The sequence below is a fragment of the Capra hircus genome, chromosome 4, assembly GCF_001704415.2.
Source record: "Capra hircus breed San Clemente chromosome 4, ASM170441v1, whole genome shotgun sequence".
In the NCBI taxonomy this organism is placed as follows: domain Eukaryota; kingdom Metazoa; phylum Chordata; class Mammalia; order Artiodactyla; family Bovidae; genus Capra; species Capra hircus.
In genome coordinates, this window is record NC_030811.1 from 74,930,356 (window position 1) to 74,948,342 (window position 17,987).

Below are 17,987 nucleotides of genomic sequence, written 5' to 3' on the forward strand. Positions count from 1 at the left end.
CTTGCCTGGAAAATTCCATGGACAGAGGAGCTTAGTTAGCGTAGTCCACGGGGTCACAAAGAGTTGGACACTACTGAGCAGCTAACAGGCACACTTAAGCAGATCAGGGAAGACTGAAACATAACGCCCCAAACAAGCTGTTTTGACCTGAGGAATCTGGAAATGCTTAGGAATTAAAGCAGTGTGCACCTTTGGAGGTACGGTTGTGGGGCAAGATTGAAATTGGTGAAAAGAGTATTTAGTCTGTTCGGATATCTCTGTGACTTTTCTTGACAGAAACTAGAGGAGTTTGAACTATAGATTTAGCACTATGGATGCTGAGAGTTTTGTTTCTCTTTTATTGTTAAAAACCATTTTACTTAGCTCACACTTCTGAATTGAGGACATTGTTTTACTGTCTTTGCTGCTGCTGCTGGGAAAAAAAAAAAAGCACTTGCTGTGAGTCTGTTATTCCTGTGTTGTTCTTGTTTTCTCTGGGTGCTTTCAAGTTCTCTTTTCCTTTTACTTGAGTGTTCTTTGAGTTTCACTGTGATATATCTGGGATTGAATTTCTTTTTACATGGCATTAATTTGCTTCCTATTTGGAATAATGATGCCTTTTAAATTCTGGTAAAGTCTTAGTCATTTATTTTCAAATATTGCCCCTCCTCCTTTCTCTCCTGGAATAGGAAATGGCAACCCACTCCAGTATTCTTGCCTGGAAAATCCCATGGACAAAGGAGTCTGGTGTGCTACAGTCATGAGGTCGCAGAGAGTCAGACATGACAGAGCATGCAAAAACACACACAAGTTTCCATTCTCTCTAGCGTGTCTTCCTGAGACACTAAAGTATCAGAGTCAGTCTAATTCTCTGTTTTCTATTTTTCCTGACCTGTGCACATAATGTCCTGCTTCCTGAATATTTTATTATTTTTAATTGTTGGCTTAACTTAAATGTTGGCATTTTTGAGGCTTGAGGTGTGTTCCTTTAGAGAATTTTTATGTCTGCTTCTATGCAAGCACTTAGAAACACCAGTAACTTGGGATCATTTGAAATTCAGTTCTCTGCCTGGGTGCTTACTGTCTCCACATTAGAATTAGCTCTGGCTTCTAGTTAAAAGTCTCAAGGAAGGCTTTTCTCCTCCATTCACACAAAGCTAGAGTTTGGCAGGCAAATTTCCTTATCAAATCCATTTGCTTGGCATGGAAAGACTTTTCTAATTGGCCCTTTCACTGAGACATCTCTGATTATGCTCTCTGCTATAGGGAGATCATTGATTTTGTACCCTCTTTCTTATGCGTGTAGCTGCTTTGGGTCATAAAGGATTGGTAGGAGAAGGGAATACTTCTGGCTGAGGTAGTGAGAGAAGGATTTGTAGTAGGGCTTGCATTTTGAGTGGGCACTCAAGAATGGTGAGGATTAGATATTCAGAGATGGACAGAGAAGATATTCCGATTGAAGAAATACCAAGAAGTACAGGTGAGAAAGTATAGGATTTATAAATGACATAATGAAATACAATTGGCTGTAGTATATGGTGAGTTTGAGAGAAAAGGCAATTGAGGCCAGATTGTGGAAGAATTTCCTCACTCGGCAGTTAGGGGAAGAAAGCCCATCTATTCTCCTCTGTATCTCAGTTCAGTTCAGTTGCTCAGTCGTGTCCGACTCTGTGACCCCATGAATTGCAGCACGCCAGGCCTCCCTGTCCATCACCAACTCCCGCAGTTCACTCAGACTCACGTCCATTGAGTCAGTGATGCCATCTAGCCATCTCACCCTCTGTCGTCCCCTTCTCCTGCCCCCAATCCCTCCCAGCATCAGAGTCTTTTCCAATGAGTCAACTCTTCACATCAGGTGGCCAAAATACTGGAGTTTCAGCTTTAGCATCATTCCTTCCAAAGAAATCCCAGGGCTGATCTCCTTCAGAATGGGCTGGTTGGATCTCCTTGCAGTCCAAGGGACTCTCAAGAGTCTTCTCCAACACCACTGTTCAAAAGCATCAATTCTTTGGTGCTCAGCCTTCTTCACAGTCCAACTCTCACATCCATACATGACCACTGGAAAAACCATAGCCTTGACTAGATGGACCTTAGTTGGCAAAGTAATATCTCTCCTTTTGAATATGCTATCTAGGTCGGTCATAACTTTTCTTCCAAGGAGTAAGCGTCTTTTACCAAGGAGTAAGCGTCTTTTAGTTTCATGGCTGCAGTCACCATCTGCAGTGATTTTGGAGCCCCCAAAAATAGAGTCTGACACTGTTTCCCCATCTGTTTCCCATGAAGTGATGGGACCAGATGCCATGATCTTCATTTTCTGAATGTTGAGCTTTAAGCCACCTTTTTCACTCTCCTCTTTCACTTTCATCAAGAGGCTTTTGAGTTCCTCTTCACTTTCTGCCATAAGGGTGGTGTCATCTGCATATCTGAGGTTATTGATATTTCTCCCGGCAATCTTGATTCCAGCTTGTGTTTCTTCCAGTCCAGCATTTCTCATGATGGACTCTGCATATAAGTTAAATAAGCAGAGTGACAATATACAGCCTTGACGGACTCCTTTTCCTATTTGGAACCAGTCTGTTGTTTCATGTCCAATTCTAACTGTTGCTTTCTGACCTGCATATGTCAGTACTTGGTGGTAGTTGGTGCATGTTTATTGAACAAATGAATAAATTGGATGAATGAATGAAGAAAATCAAAGAATGAACATAGAGCAAAGAGATTTTAGGCCTTACTCTTTAGACAGAAAATTATTTAAGAATGTTGAGGAGGGAGATATACGAATGCTGATCAGAGAGAACTGTAAAAGAGCTTGCACTTTAGACCATCCTTGTGAAATGAATGGATTTGTACAAGTCTAGGAAGATAGTCCTGATGGAGGGAACTGTGTGAGTGAAGACATTGTGAGGGTGTTTTTAGTTCTAGGTGAATGATGGTTCTTCTGATATTCTTATAGATTTTTTTTTGCAGTAGCCTGTTGTCTTTGGTTGATGTCATTTTAAAATCTGAAGTAACTTACTGAAATCTGTATACACTTAGTAGTTCCTTTGTATTTTTATCGCCTCTCCTCTTGAAATCTTATTGAGTGCTTACTTTATGCCAAGCGTTCTGCTAGAGGCTCCAGACGAAGTGGAGAACAGAAGAACCATTGTCTGCTCTCATGAAGCTTTCAATTCAGTCAAGGAATCAAACATTAAATGCAAACCATATGAGCTCAATTCTGTTTCCTTATTTAAATTAAAGGAGATTTGATTTAATCTTACAAAAAAAGCAAACCATACAAATAATTATCATCAACAATGTTATGCCCAGAGTCCGAGTCCCCAAAACTGAGAGAATAAGACGTCCACAGCAATGCAAAAGCATAAAGGGGTTTATTACTAGCTCGAGCCAGGACCCATGTTTCATCCAGCACAGTGGAATCTGACAAAGGCCCCGAGCTCTGAATCACATTTACTTTTTTTTTTTAATTTTTATTTTTACTTTATTTTACTTTACAATACTGTATTGGTTTTGCCATAAATTGACATGAATCAATGTCATATACTTTTATACAGACGGTTCTTTGTTTCTGTAATAGCATAGCTGATTGGTTAAACCGTATGCGCGCGGGACTTTTAAACCTCGCATCCCTATACGGATTGGCTCAGGTCTGGCGCAGGCGGGGGGCCACGGGGATTTTTTCTGATTGGTCGAGCTACACTGCCTGCGGGAGTTCCCAGAGCCTCAGCTTTTCTCAGGCCTAGCCCGCCCCTTAGAGCCTGTCCTGGCTTCAGTTTGGTCCTAACAAACAATTGTTTTAAATCTGTTGTGTTTTTCTTCACTTGTATTTTTCTCTATGTACCTTCATTTTTTTTAAGATGTACTCATTTTTTTAAGATTTTACTTTTCAATTCAACTAATCCATGTATGTGATACCAGGTTATTTGCCAGTTAGTTTATATGGAAAAGGTTTCCCTGATAGCTCAGACGGTAAAGCGTCTGCCTACAGTGTGGGAGACCCGGGTTCGATCCCTGCATCAGGAAGATCCCCTGGAGAAGGAAATGGCAACCCACTCCAGTATGCTTGCCTGGAAAATCCTATGGACTGAGGAGCCTGGTAGGCTGCAGTCCGTGGGGTCGCAAAGAGTTGAACACGACTGAGCGACTTGACTTGACTTTATATGGAAAAGCAACATTTTTCCTTTCCTCACTCATAGTTCTGTTCCCCTCAATTAAACTTCTTTTAATTGCTCCTAGTTTTAGTTTTTTCTGGTATAAATATCTGTAACTCCAAGTTTATGTTCCAGGCCCTATTTTTCTTAATTTGACTTGATACCAGTTTTGATTCCTTTTTGTCTCCTCAAACATTTATTCTACTTGGTTTCCTTTTTCACCTGTTCCTTCTATTCGTACAGACCTTCATTCTCTAATGAGTTGTGGTGAATCTAGTGAGGTATTTCTCACACTTTGAATTTCTCTCTAGGTGGGAAGCCAATTTGTGTTTATAGAACACAAAATCAGTTCTGTGAAGAAGATAAATGTCATATGCCCTACAGGGCACTGGAACACTTTAATTTTAAATTGGAAATGTGTTTTCTAATCATAAAATAAGTGAAAATTAGAAAAGTATTGGTGGCATTTTGCAGTGTGATTCTCAGCTTGAATTGCCTCCTGCTTTACTCCCAACACTTAAGGAATTTGGTTTGTTTTTACTATTCTCAAGTCACGTCTAAGTGTTAATGAGGACAGGGACACCAGTTACGTTTAGATAGCTCAACTTTTACCTTTATTTTTTTCTTTCTTCCCTCTAACATAATTTCATTCATTATCCTTTCATCCATTCATTTTTTAAACTAAATCCCAAGTTCTAGGGATGAAAAGGTAAATAAAACACTAATGAGGGTGCAACTTTGACTAATGAGAAATGCAACTTTTAGATATACCATTTATTACTTATTTGCTTATTTATTTATTCTTGGCTGCACTAGGTCTTCGTTGCTGCGTGTGTGATTTCTCTAATTGCAGTGAGCGGGAGCTACTTTATAGTTGCAGTGCGTGGGTTTATCATTGCAGTGGCTTCTCTTGTTGTGGAGCATAGGCTCTAGGGTACCTGGGCTTAAGTAGTTGAGGCACAAGGGCTTAGTTACCCTGTGGCATGAGGAATCTTCCCAGACCAGGGATCGAACCCGTAACCCCTGCATTGGCAGGCAGGTTCTTAACCAGTGGACCACCAAGGAAGTCCCAAGAAATGCAACTTTAAGCAACACTGGGATATTATTTTATACCCTTAATGTTAGCAAAACTAAAAAAAGAGTCTTTACGACTCCAAGGGTTAGGTGATAGTGTGGAAAAATAAGAGCCTGTAAATTCTGCAGTTTGATCATATCAAAGTCAGTATTTGAATGTACTTTGCATTGATCAGGATAGGCTGGGTAGTACTGTAGCGACAAACTCTGTGACCCTCATTGGCAGCACCCAAAGGTGGTGCTCAGGAACAGGGACAGGGTGGGAAGGGAGGTAGGAAAGGGGTTCAGGATAGAGGGGACATATGTATGCCTTTGACTGATCCATATTGATGTATGGGAAAAACCATCATTATATTGTAAAGTAATTATCCTCCAATTGAATAAACTGGGGAAAAAAAAAAAAAGGGAATACTGGAGTCGGTTGCCATTTTCTTCTCCAGGGAATCTTTCTGACCCATGGTTTGAACCCACATCTCCCTCATTGGCAGGCAAATTCTTTGCCACTGAGCCACCAGGGAAGCCCACATATATAGTAGTAGTTTAAAAATTGTCATGAAAATTATAAAAATACCAAATTCTGGAGAACAGTTCTTCTCGAGAGGGAAGGGGAGAATGAGATATGGAAGGGGTGCAGGGGTCTTCCGTTTGTAACATGATCAAGTGCTTTTTTTGTACAAATTGCATAATATTTGGATCTGGTTGAAATTGGGCGGTGGGTACACTGGTATATTTTCTAAATGTTTGAAGTATTTAACAAGAAAAGAATATAAACTTTAAGACCTGGAAAATGATTTCTAAACTATCTTTTAGATATAAGTAGCTGGTATAAATTACTTTTTTTGTAATTATGGGTAGGGTTTTTTTTAACTTATTCTTTAAAGAAATAGTTAATCCCATGCATGTAAATAAAGCTTCCCATTTATTTGCCCTTGCTTATATAGAGTACTTTCCTATACTGCTACTAAAGTTATTTGATAGAATTATCTAATTATCTATAGACCCTTGAGTACTGCAGTTTTCCAGTAAGAAATAATTGTATTATTGACTCTCTAGACAAGTATGAACGTTTTACATTCTTAAAAATTTTTAATAAATTTTACGGTTTCAAACTGACAGCTTATTCACATCCTATGAAACACTGCATTCATTTTCTAGGCTTGTATTTACTATAACTCGTCTTTTTAGAACAGTTAATGTTGAACAAATACATTTTTCAGGAAGTGGCACAAAGAGGAGTGGTGAGGAGTTAGTAGTAGATTAGAGTCTAGGGGTTAGGGCCTGGACCCTGCTTTTGATTGTGCACTGTCTTGGCAGATGACTTGGCTAAATCACTTAACATCTGGTTATAACAGCAAAATAGGGGTGATGTTTGGAACTAGACTGAATGACTTTTGAATTCTTTAATGTTTGTTGATGCTAAGTCAGAACATCTTGAAGACACCATTGAAAAATAAATCATTATCATGTCAGGTAAAATTTTAACTTAGAGACTGCCAGTTAGATTTCTTAGCCTCTGTGGGGAACTGTGTACAGTATAACTATGTTGTTATTGGGAATTTATAATACAGAAAGCAAGTGTTCTGCTGTAAGAAGAAACCCATGTTCTTTTTTCTTATAGACAAGCAATCATCTCCTCGGACCAAAACCATTTCCATTAGACAGATTATTAGCAATATTATATAGTATTGTGGACAGCAGAGTTGCTCCAACAGCAAATATCTTCTCCCAGGTAAGCTTAATGATAGGCTGTTACATATTTTCTTTATCTTTATGGAATTCTTCAGGTAGTGTGTCAGTAGAGTTCCAGACTTTTAGATATTTGGTCTGCATATGTTAACTACTATAAAATGAACAATGTCCTTGGTAAGTAATTGAAATTCAAAATATATAGTCTTTGAGGGTATCACTGAATTTGCATATACTTAAGGTATAACTGAGAACAGAAGCAACTTGATGTTTCTAGGCTTTTTATTTTTTTTATAAAAAAATTTAATAATGATTATCTTACTGATTAAAAAGTGACTTTATGATTAAATTGTTGAATTATAATATAGAAATGTAACAAGTTTAAGAAATGTATTTGTAAGAAAATGATCTATAATATTCTTATTCCTCATATGTATACTTTGCATAGTTGACAATATGCATTTTTTTTGAGTTTTCAAAATGATTAAGTTCTCAAAATTTTCACTAGATGGCAGCAGTAGCATAAAAATAGGAAACATGACATTTATAAACTAGTTAAGCTTCTTTTTTTTTGGATAACGTTTAAGAAAAACCTATTCATTGAAAATATAGTCACAGACTTCTTCTGTGGTTCAGTGGTAAAGAATCCACCTGCCAATGCCGGAGATATGGATTCAGTCCCTGGTCCGGGTAGATCCTTTATGCTCCGGAACAACTAAGCACATGTGCCACAACTATTGAACCTGTGCTCTGGAGCCTGGGAGCCACAGCTGCTGAGCCCATGAACTGCAACTGCTGAAGCCTGCACCATAGGGCCCATGCTCTGCAATAAGAGAAGGCACTGTAATGAGAAGCCTGCACGCTGTAACTGTAGAGTAGCCCCCAGTTGGTGCAGCTAGAGAAAAGCCCGCATGGCAGCAAAGACCCAGCACAGCCAAAAATAAAAAAATATTTTTTTTAAATATATAGAGTCACAATAGATCTCTTAAATGGTTCAGAAAAACAATACTTAGCACATGGTGTGAATGGATAGAAGAAAAGACAAATGGTGGCACTAGTATTTACGAAAAGAAGTGTCCCCTCAGATGTTTCAGTTAGCATTTTGTTTTATGTATATGTTTTTAGGTTGAAAACATGTAAATAATAACATTTACATTTCAATTTACTGCAAATAAATACTGTTCGTGAATAGATGTTAGATTTTATAATCTAATGCATGATAGTAACCATTAATGCTTCATTTAAAGAAGTCTCTGGTGACCAAAAATAGGTATATTCTCAGTGTGCTCAGCACACTGATAATTTTTATGTCAGTCAGCTTTATAGAAAATTGTATATACATTTATTACATTTTTGGAGAAAGGGAGTCTGGTGAGTTATTAAGTTATATAAATAGCTAGATGGATAGGTGTATGGTTGCCCTAATGTTGATAATTTTAAAAAATTTAATATGTATTACAGGAAATTTTTATGATCTATTTATATATGTTTATAATACATATAAATACTTTGCCTGGAATTAGTTTTTAGTCAAACTGTACGTTTTATGAATAGCTTTCTACATATAATACTTGATGATCTTTATTGTAAAGAATTGAGCCTCAAGAGGTGAAATTACTTTCTCACTATGACTAAGTGAGTAAATCTTTAAGAATTAAAGCCTAGAGAAGTGAAATAGACAGTACTTCTAAACACAGCAGAAAGATGGTTACATCATGTATGATTATTAATACTTCTTAGGTGCCCCAAAATTACTTTTGTGGGAGACACATAAAAGGATGATAAATGGGAGTTTCTTTCTTTCAGAGACCTTATATTTTGGGGGGATAAAAAAACATGTACATAAAAAGTAGTATTGTAAGGCTGTGAGTGAATGCTAGATGGTGGTGCTGCAAAGTTTACAGTAAAAAGAGGTCACTTCTGGATTGGACAAGAGGAGAGAACTTGAAGGCATCACAGTAAAGGTAAAAAATGGAGCTAGGCTAATGAGTAGGATTTTTTTCTTTAAATACTGCTATTTCTGATTTATATAAATGATATGTGTTTGTTGTACAAAAATGCGTAAATAAAAAAGGAAAAATAATAGTAGAATTAGCTGACATCTTATATCCAATGAGTAGGATTTATAGAACTTTAAGAGGGAGGACAATATGACCAAAGTGTGGGTCTAGAAGAAAAAGACAAGACACACTTGAGTGAGACGAACGTGATAACCATTACACTAGAGAAACGCGACCCGTAAGACACACATTTGTGAAGTGTCACACCCTATGAGTCGAGAATAAGTGGAGTTATATAGTAGCCCCACTACTAAAATTACAGCTATTTTAGTTGTGATGTAGTAGTAAGTAATACTGCCACTACCACACATCACACCTTACATATTTACCTAACATTGGTAGAGCATTTCCTAACAGCAGATGTAGGTTTATAAAGATGGACAATCAAAACAATGATAGGCTGCTGATTTAGGGATCTACTAGCTACTCTGAGATTTTTATAGATGATGAACAGTGTCACCGGTCTTTGTTTCAGTAATGTCTGTAATGTTGTACTTAAGCAATTTAGCACAAAATCTATCTTTCTGTTTTAATGAAGCTAAATTCTTTTCAGCTTTAACAACCTCAGCCTTTTCATTCTTTATCTCGTCTAGTTAGCAGTCTTCAAAATGATAAATTTTGTATATTTAAAATATTGCTTTAAATGAATTTATGTTTATTTGATAAAAAATCACTTAGTACTTCATCTCAGTGATTCCATTTGGGATACAAAGGTTGGAGGAGATGGTACAAAGGAATAGATATCCATAGGTTCGGCATCCATAGTGTCAACAAATGACAGATTGAAAATACTCGGGAAAAAATCCAGAAAATTCCAAAAAACGAAACTTGAATTTGCTTCACTGGCAACTATTTACCTAGCATTTACAACTATTTAATAGTATTTACATTGTAACAGGTACTAAAGATAGTCTAGAAAAGGTTTAAAGTGTGTGGGAGGATGTAACTAGGTTATACACAAATACTGTGCTCTTTTATATAAGGTACTTGAGCATCCTGAGATTTTGATATGGAGAGCTGGCGGGTGGTGTCCTGGCACCAATCCCCAGGATATTGAGGGTGACTGTATAACTAATTCTAGGAAGTTTACGTTTACTTTTGTTCGGGCAATAGAATATCAAAGAAAATTTTTTTTTAAAATACTGTCTTAAAGAACAAAATGTGACAGAAATTGCATCCAAAAGAAAGGTATGTCTCCCATGTACCTTGTATTTTTTCTCCCCATTGTCTCTCACTGACTTTTTTTCCTCATTTTACTTATTCGTCAAAATTATGCTTTTGCCCATGAAGTGAAGTGAAGTGAAGTCACTCAGTCATGTCCGACTCTTTGCGACCCCATGGACTGTAACCTACTACGCTCCTCCATCCATGGGATTTTCCAGGCAAGAGTACTGGAGTGGGGTGCCATATAGGAATGACAATTTGTCTTTAACTTTTAAGAGCAAAACAAAACTAGGACATTTGTATTGGAAGTACTTATTTGATATGAACACTAGATGGCAATATTGCTGCGTTGTAGCTGTAAGATGAGCAGGAAAATCTAGCTTTTTACTTGTTAATATTGTCTTTGATATTTAGAAAGAGCTGTTTGTTAATTTAATACATTGGATTGTTTGAAGAAAAAAAAAATCCTGAAGGTATTTATGAGCACGCAGACACTTCTACTCTTTCATTAAAATGTAAATAAAATTGGTAAGGAATTGTGTTGCATGAATATTTTCTACTTGAAACCAAATTGCTTTTTATTGGTTATCATATGTTTGTATGAGATAGTAAAAATTATTTTTCTATCCATTTTGTCTGCCTGTAAGTGTTTTAAGGATTTGTTTTATAGTAATTTGTTATTTTAGGTTATGCTTTTAATTTATCTTTTTAATTCTTTTTGTCTTTCTTTTTAATCTTGAAGGGAAAATGAAAATTTGTTTGGAAGCTTTGTTTCACTGTTTTGATATTTCTATGTCTTCTCTTACTCAACCTTGCCCACTCCCTCCATAATCTTACAGTTAGGTGAAAGCAGTAAAAGTATGGTTCTTTAAGATTGTCAGATATATCACTTATTTTAAAATATTAAGCCATATCACTTTATCTTTTCCAAGAGGATAGAATTGCTGAAGAATTTATTCCTGAAATTATTGATACAGGTTTCTAAAGTGACTATTAAAAGGAAAATTATCTTTAAAAAATTAAGGACATCCAATTGCATGTATACTTAAATCACATTATTATTGATCTTATTTGATCAGTTAGCATTTTGAAAAATTACTTTTGAAGGTAATTCACTGTAATTCTGCAGTTTGGAAGTTTTAAAATAATAACTTGTTTCTTTAATTATAAGGAACAGTGCACTGTGAATTAATTTCTAGAAGTAACTGGAAGATAAGAATAGGAGCGTAATTCTTGTTTAGTTATACATAGTTTACTAAGAAAAATTTGAAGTGAAAATATCCTTATAAATTTAATTTTCATTTTAAAGAGTATAAATAAGGGGCATTTTGGAGCCAAGTGTAGTAATGTAGTTATTTTTTCAAAAATATGCATTTCCATTACTATATTCTTTTAAACTCACATGATACTGTATATTGATTGTGAATAGATTAGGACTTATCAATTCAGTTCAGTTGCTCAGTCCTGTCTGACTCTTTGTGACCCATGGACTGTAGCACATCTGGCCTCCCTGTCCATCACCAACTCCCAGAGCTTACTCAAACTTATGTCCATAGACTCGGTGATGTGATACAACCGTCTCATCCTCTGTCTTCCCCTTCTCCTCCTGTCTTCATTCTTTCCCAGCATCAGGGTCTTTTCCATTGACTCAGTTCTTCGCATCAGGTGGCCAAAGTATTGGAGTTTCAGTTTCAGCATCAGTCCTTCCAATTAATATTCAAACTGATTTCTGTTAGATTGGACTGGTTGGATCTCCTTGCAGTCCAAGGGACTCTCAAGATTCTCCAACACCACAGTTCAAAAGCATGAATTGTTTGGCACTCGGTGTTCTTTATAATCCAACTCTTACATCCATACATGACTACTGGAAAAACGATAGCTTTGACTAGATGGATCTTTGTTGGCAAAGTAATGTCTCTGCTTTTTAATATGCCGTCTAGGTTAGTTATAGCTTCTCTTCAAGGAGCAAGCATCTTTTAATTTCATGGCTGCAGTCACCATCTGCAGTGATTTTTAGAGCCCCCCCAAATAAAGGCTCTCACTGTTTCTATTGTTTCCCCCATCTATTTGCCATGAAGTGATGGGACCAGATGCCAAGATCTTAGTTTTTTGAATGTTGAATTTTAAGCCAACTTTTCCACTCTCGTGTTTCACTTTCATCAAGAGGCTCTTTAGTTTCTTTTGCTTTCTGCCATAAGAGTGGAATCACCTGCATATCTGATGTTATTGATATTTCTCCCAGCAATCTTGATTCCAGCTTGTGCTTCATCCAGTCCAGCATTTCTTATTTACTCTGCGTGTAAGTTAAATAATCAGGGTGACAATATACAGCATTGATGTACTCCTTTTCCTATTTGGAACCAGTCTGTTGTTCCATGCCCAGTTCTAACTGTTGCTTCTTGACCTTCATACAGATTTCTCAAGAGGCAGGTCAGGTGGTCTGGAATTCTGATCTCTTGAAGAATTTTCTGGTTTCTTGTGATCTACACAGTCAAAGGCTTTGGTGTAGTCAATGAAGCAGAAATAGATGTTTTCTGGAACTCTCTCGCTTTTTCTATGATCCAACCGATGTTGGCAATTTAATCTCTGGTTCTTGTGCCTTTTCTAAATCCAGCTTGAAAATCCGGAAGTTCACTGTTCACATACTGTTGAAGCCTGCCTTGGAGAATTTTGAGCATTACTTTGCTAGCGTGTGAAATGAGTGCATTCGTGCGGTAGGGAGCATTCTTTGGCATTGCCTTTCTTTGGAGTTGGAATGAAAACTGACCTTTTCCAGTCCTGTGGCCACTGCTGACTTTTCCAAATTTGCTGGCATATTGAGTGCAGCATTTTCACAGCACCATCTTTTAGGATTTGAAATAGCTCAGCTGGGATTCCATCACCTCCACTAGCTTTGTTCGTAGTGATGCTTCCTAAGGCCCTTTGGCTTCACATTCCAGGTGTGAGTGATCACACCATCGTGACTATCCGGGTCGTGAAGATCTTTTTTGTACAGCTCTTCTGTGTATTCTTGCCACCTCTTCTTAATATCTTCTGCTTCTGTTAGGTCCATACCACTTCTGTCCTTTTTTGAGCCATCTTTGCATGAAATGTTCCCTTGGTGTCTCTAATTTTCTTGAAAAGATCGCTAGTCTTTTCCATTTTATTTTCCTCTATTTCTTTGCATTGATCACTGAGGAAGACTTTCTTATGTCTCCTTGCTGTTCTTTGGAACTCTGCATTCAAATGAGTATATCTTTCCTTTCCTCCTTTGCCTTTTGCGTTTTTCTTTTCTCAGCTATTTGTCAGACCTCCTCAGACAACCATTTTGCCTTTTTACATTTCTTTTTCTTGGGAATGGTTTTGATCAGTGCCTCTTGTACAATGTCATGTTTGGACTTACGTTTAGTTGTAAATCAGCTTGGCTTTTTCCCACAAGTAGATGGCACCACCCTTATGGCAGAAAGTGAAGAGGAACTAAAAAGCCTCTTGATGAAAGTGAAAGAGGAGAGTGAAAAAGTTGGCTTAAAGCTCAACATTCAGAAAACGAAGATCATGGCATCTGGTCCCATCACTTCATGGGAAATAGATGGGGAAACAGTGTCAGACTTTATTTTTTGGAGCTCCAAAATCACTGCAGATGGTGATTACAGCCATGAAATTAAAAGACGCTTACTCCTTGGAAGGAAAGTTATGACCAGCCTTGATAGTATATTCAAAAGCAGAGACGTTACTTTGCCGACTAAGGTCCATCTAGTCAAGGCTATGGTTTTTCCTGTGGTCATGTATGGATGTGAGAGTTGGACTGTGAAGAAAGCTGAGCGCCGAAGAATTGATGCTTTTGAACTGTGGTGTTGGAGAAGACTCTTGAGAGTCCCTTGGACTGCAAGGAGATCCAATCAGTCCATTCTGAAGGAGATCAGCCCTGGGATTTCTTTGGAAGGAATGACGCTAAAGCTGAAACTCCAGTACTTTGGCCACCTCATGCGAAGAGTTGACTCATTGGAAAAGACTCTGATGCTGGGAGGGATTGGGGGCAGGAGGAGAAGGGGACGACAGAGGATGAGATGGCTGGATGGCATCACTGACTCGATGGACGTGAGTCTGAGTGAACTCTGGGAGTTGGTGATGGACAGGGAGGTCTGGTGTGCTGCGATTCATGGGGTCGCAAAGAGTCGGACATGACTGAGTGACTGAACTGTACTGAACTGATTACATTAATTGTAGTAGCATTTAGTTATTAAACATCTGTATTTTACTTGTTTTAAGTTTTGGTTTATTGATATAGGACATATTTAAGCTATTTTGATAATTTTTAAATGAATTTATCATTAATCAGAAAGCAAATGATTTAGTTGCTTAATGCATGGAGAGTTTTTGAAGCAGGTGCTTCATCTAATTTACCATAGCTGTAGGACATTTTTTGCTAAAATTTTAGGTAAGGTTGCATTTACTTATTCAACCAAAAACCAATTTTTGGCATTTTTCTTCAATTATAGGTATATGTATAGAACATTTATATAATTTTTAGTTTCAGTGATGGGATTTTGTCCATATTTATGTGATTAAAAATGTTTAGATATAATTTAAATCAAATTCCAAAAGTCAATATTTGATCTTTTTTCGCTAATTGGAATAAAATTTTCTTTCTCTGCTTAAAATTTTATTTAATAGATATTTTTTAAGGGCTTATTATGTTTCATACTCTGTGTTATATAAAGAGATACAGAAGTCAAGCAAATGCCGTGCTTGTCCTCAAGGGCCTTTTAATCAGTCTGTAGCTTCCTCTGCCATTCATTAGCGTTGTGTACAACTGCCGAATTATATCACAGTTAATGGTGTTTATGTATTTTTACTGGGAGGGCATTCATACTGAAGGAATTAATACTTAAATACTTAAAGTGAGTATGTGGCAGGAAGGGGCATCCCTCCAGGCCTTGAAAGGAGGCTCTTGTCCAGCACTCAGAAATGAATTGTCCAAGGAGACACACATGCTGACAAATGACAAAGCAAGAGACTATTGGGAAGGGGCACCCAGGCAGAGAGCAGTAGAGTAAGGGAACCCAGGAGAACTGCTCTGCAACACGCTCACAGTTTCTTGTTTTATGATAAATGAAATTAGTTTCCTGGTTGTCTTTGGCCAGTCATTCTGACTCGGGGTCTTCCCTGTTGGTGCACACATTGCTCAGCCAGGATGGATGCCAACAAGAATTCTGGGAGGTGGTAGGACGCATGGTATCTCCTTTTGACCTTTCGCGAAATCTTTGGTTGATAGTGACTTATTAGTTGCGTGTTCCTTACCAGGACCTCCTGTTCTAAGATAACTCAGGCAAATGGTTATACGGTGCCTGGCAAGGGTAGGTGGTTTCACTCAGTGTGTTTCCCCTAACAAATATATTAAAACAGGATTTTTTTCACTTCAGTAGTCCCTGCTGTTTCATAATATAGATATTTGAATATCTTCTTCCAAGTTAAATAGCAAACCTATTTGTTGAATGTTTCCTTCTGACAGTCCTTGAACTTAGTGTTATGCAGCATGATTGTTTGATACCTATGTCATACCTAAATTTTGCTAATAATTAAATTATGAGAATCTCTTAAAACTTGAAACTCTTTCAGTTCAGTCGCTCAGTTGTGTCTGACTCTTTACGACCCCATGAATCACAGCACGCCAGGCCTCCCTGTCCATCACCAACTCCTGGAGTTCACTCAAACTCACATCCATCGAGTCAGTGATGCCATCCAGCCATCTCATCCTCTGTCGTCCCCTTCTCCTCCTGCCCCCAACCCCTCCCAGCATCAGAGTCTTTTCCAGTGAGTCAACTCTTTACATGAGATGGGCAAAAGTATTTAGGGACAATAAATACTCTGTTGTGCATAGCGTATTATAAACTAAGTGGCATTTCTTCAAGTTACATGGCTGTATTTCAAATACTTTGTGGTTAAAAGTTACGCTCATTATGCTACCTTTTTATATGCAATATTTCAAGCTATATTTGTAGATTTTTAAACAAAAGCACTTTAGTCAAACTCATTTTATAGACTTATAAAAACCTTTTTACCTTAAAAGTTAGTATATTATATAATACAATGGTTGTTTGGGTTATGTTTTTGAAAAAGTAGTTATATTTATCAAATGCTAGTCATAGAACATCAGAAATCATAGATAATAAAATACTACCCATTGCATATATTGGTTAGATAAGAATTTGAACTTGGTAAACATATAGTGTAATGTCCTACAATTTAGATACATAAGATATTCATATAAAGTGATGTAAGTATGATAATTACTTTAATAGAAAATGAAATTGGTGAACAAAAGGGACAGTTTTAATAAAAACAAATTCCTGGTTACTGGAGTATTAGAAAATGTGAAAAGCTGTTCTTTTATGATTTCTCTGTGTTTCATTTGACTTGTACCAACATTCTAGTGCCTCTATAATATACAACTGAAATGCTTGATGCCATTAAGGTTAATTATATAAATCATAGGAAATATCCTGAATGCTAGCACTTTCTAATAATCTTACTTTTTTTTTTTTCTTAGCCACAACTGAAATTGTAAGGCATTCCATTCCAAAGATAGTGCTAGAACCTTACTTAATGCCTACTTTGCCGATGAATAGGTCAGCAGGGGTGCTGTTTGACAGAGGCGGGCTCTTCTCTAGCAAGCCTTACTGTCTTGAAGCACTGTCTTGAAGCTCTGTCTCCACTGGGGCAGTAAATTAGATTCTAAAGTCTCCTGATACTCTTGGTGTAGATATGTTACCATTCTGCCTATCAGACTGCTCTGCTGTAAGTGCTGATTTCAGGAGACTTTTTAAAAACAGCTTTGGGATGCTTCCTATTTGGAAAGAGTCAAGTTGAACTGTGGTTGGTTTTCACTGTGGTTGGTTGCTCTGTTGTTGTAAGGAATACTGATATTATCAAGTAGTATTACCACAGATAGTAAAAAGCACAGGAATATTTTACTATGTTGCCCAGGAATAAAATCTTTCTCATTTTCATTTATAAAAGGATGGTGTTTACACCTGCTTTTCTCCTGCCTTCCCTAAATCTGGTGTTGAATTTCTTCAGTGTAGCCACTTTGCCTTTTGTGAATATATCAGCCCAGCAGTAGGCATTTTTACTAAACTCCAGAAAAATGGAACCATTGCTTAAGGGTAACGTGTAAAATACTGCCTAAGGGATAGAAAAATTTTATAAATTATGCTTTCAACTGTTAAAGAGAGTACTGTCTTTGAACCTTTATTCTGTGTAGGCAGTATTTTATAACTACCTTTCTAATAAATATACCAAATGTATACCCTTTATTTGCATTTTTTAGGGGGAAATGTGTTCAACACCAATAAATTTTATATGACGCTTTGCAAGTTTTTTGCTGAAAACAGAATTTTATATGGATATGGGCTTATACATGTCTATTCAAATAAACCTCTTAATATAGAGTGTGTATAGGCAAGTGCATACCTTAGATAGAGTTTTATGACTAGATTATTTTAATGAGGACCGGAGTTTTAGCAAGAACAATTTAGGAGTTAAATGATTTGGAAAAATCCACATTATGGAAATGTGTGCTACATTTTTAAATGCTCTGTAAAAAGTTGATTAAAAGAAATGTTGATGCTTAAGGGGGTTTCCAGTGAAAGATTGTCTTGATTCCTTGTCAGCTCACAACTGATCAGAGTCCTTTGGAGGATATTGGCCTCATCTGCCTATTAGTAGATATTTTTCATGAGATTGTGCTGCACCAAGTCCTTATGAGAAACTAGGGTCTTTAGTCCCAAGTCACTTCTAGAACCTAAGGTGCTCCCTCACTTTGGCTGCTCTAAATAGTGGTGGAGAGTTGAATTTCCAACAATTAGGAATAAGAAAGGGAACTAGTTTTACC

General features: G+C 37.1%; 1 protein-coding gene across 2 annotated transcripts in view; it reads left to right on the forward strand.

Moving 5' to 3' along the window:
- Positions 1-17,987, forward strand: part of ORC5 (origin recognition complex subunit 5) — a 74,522-nt gene that overhangs the window by 34,351 nt on the left and 22,184 nt on the right. For both annotated transcript variants that reach the window (XR_001917979.1, XM_005679112.3), the window contains exon 12: positions 6,823-6,933. Coding sequence is in view for 1 of the 2 variants with exons in the window: in XM_005679112.3 (XP_005679169.1) it covers positions 6,823-6,933 (111 nt within the window). In the remaining variant the exon portion in view is untranslated. The remainder of the gene's footprint in view (positions 1-6,822; positions 6,934-17,987) is intronic.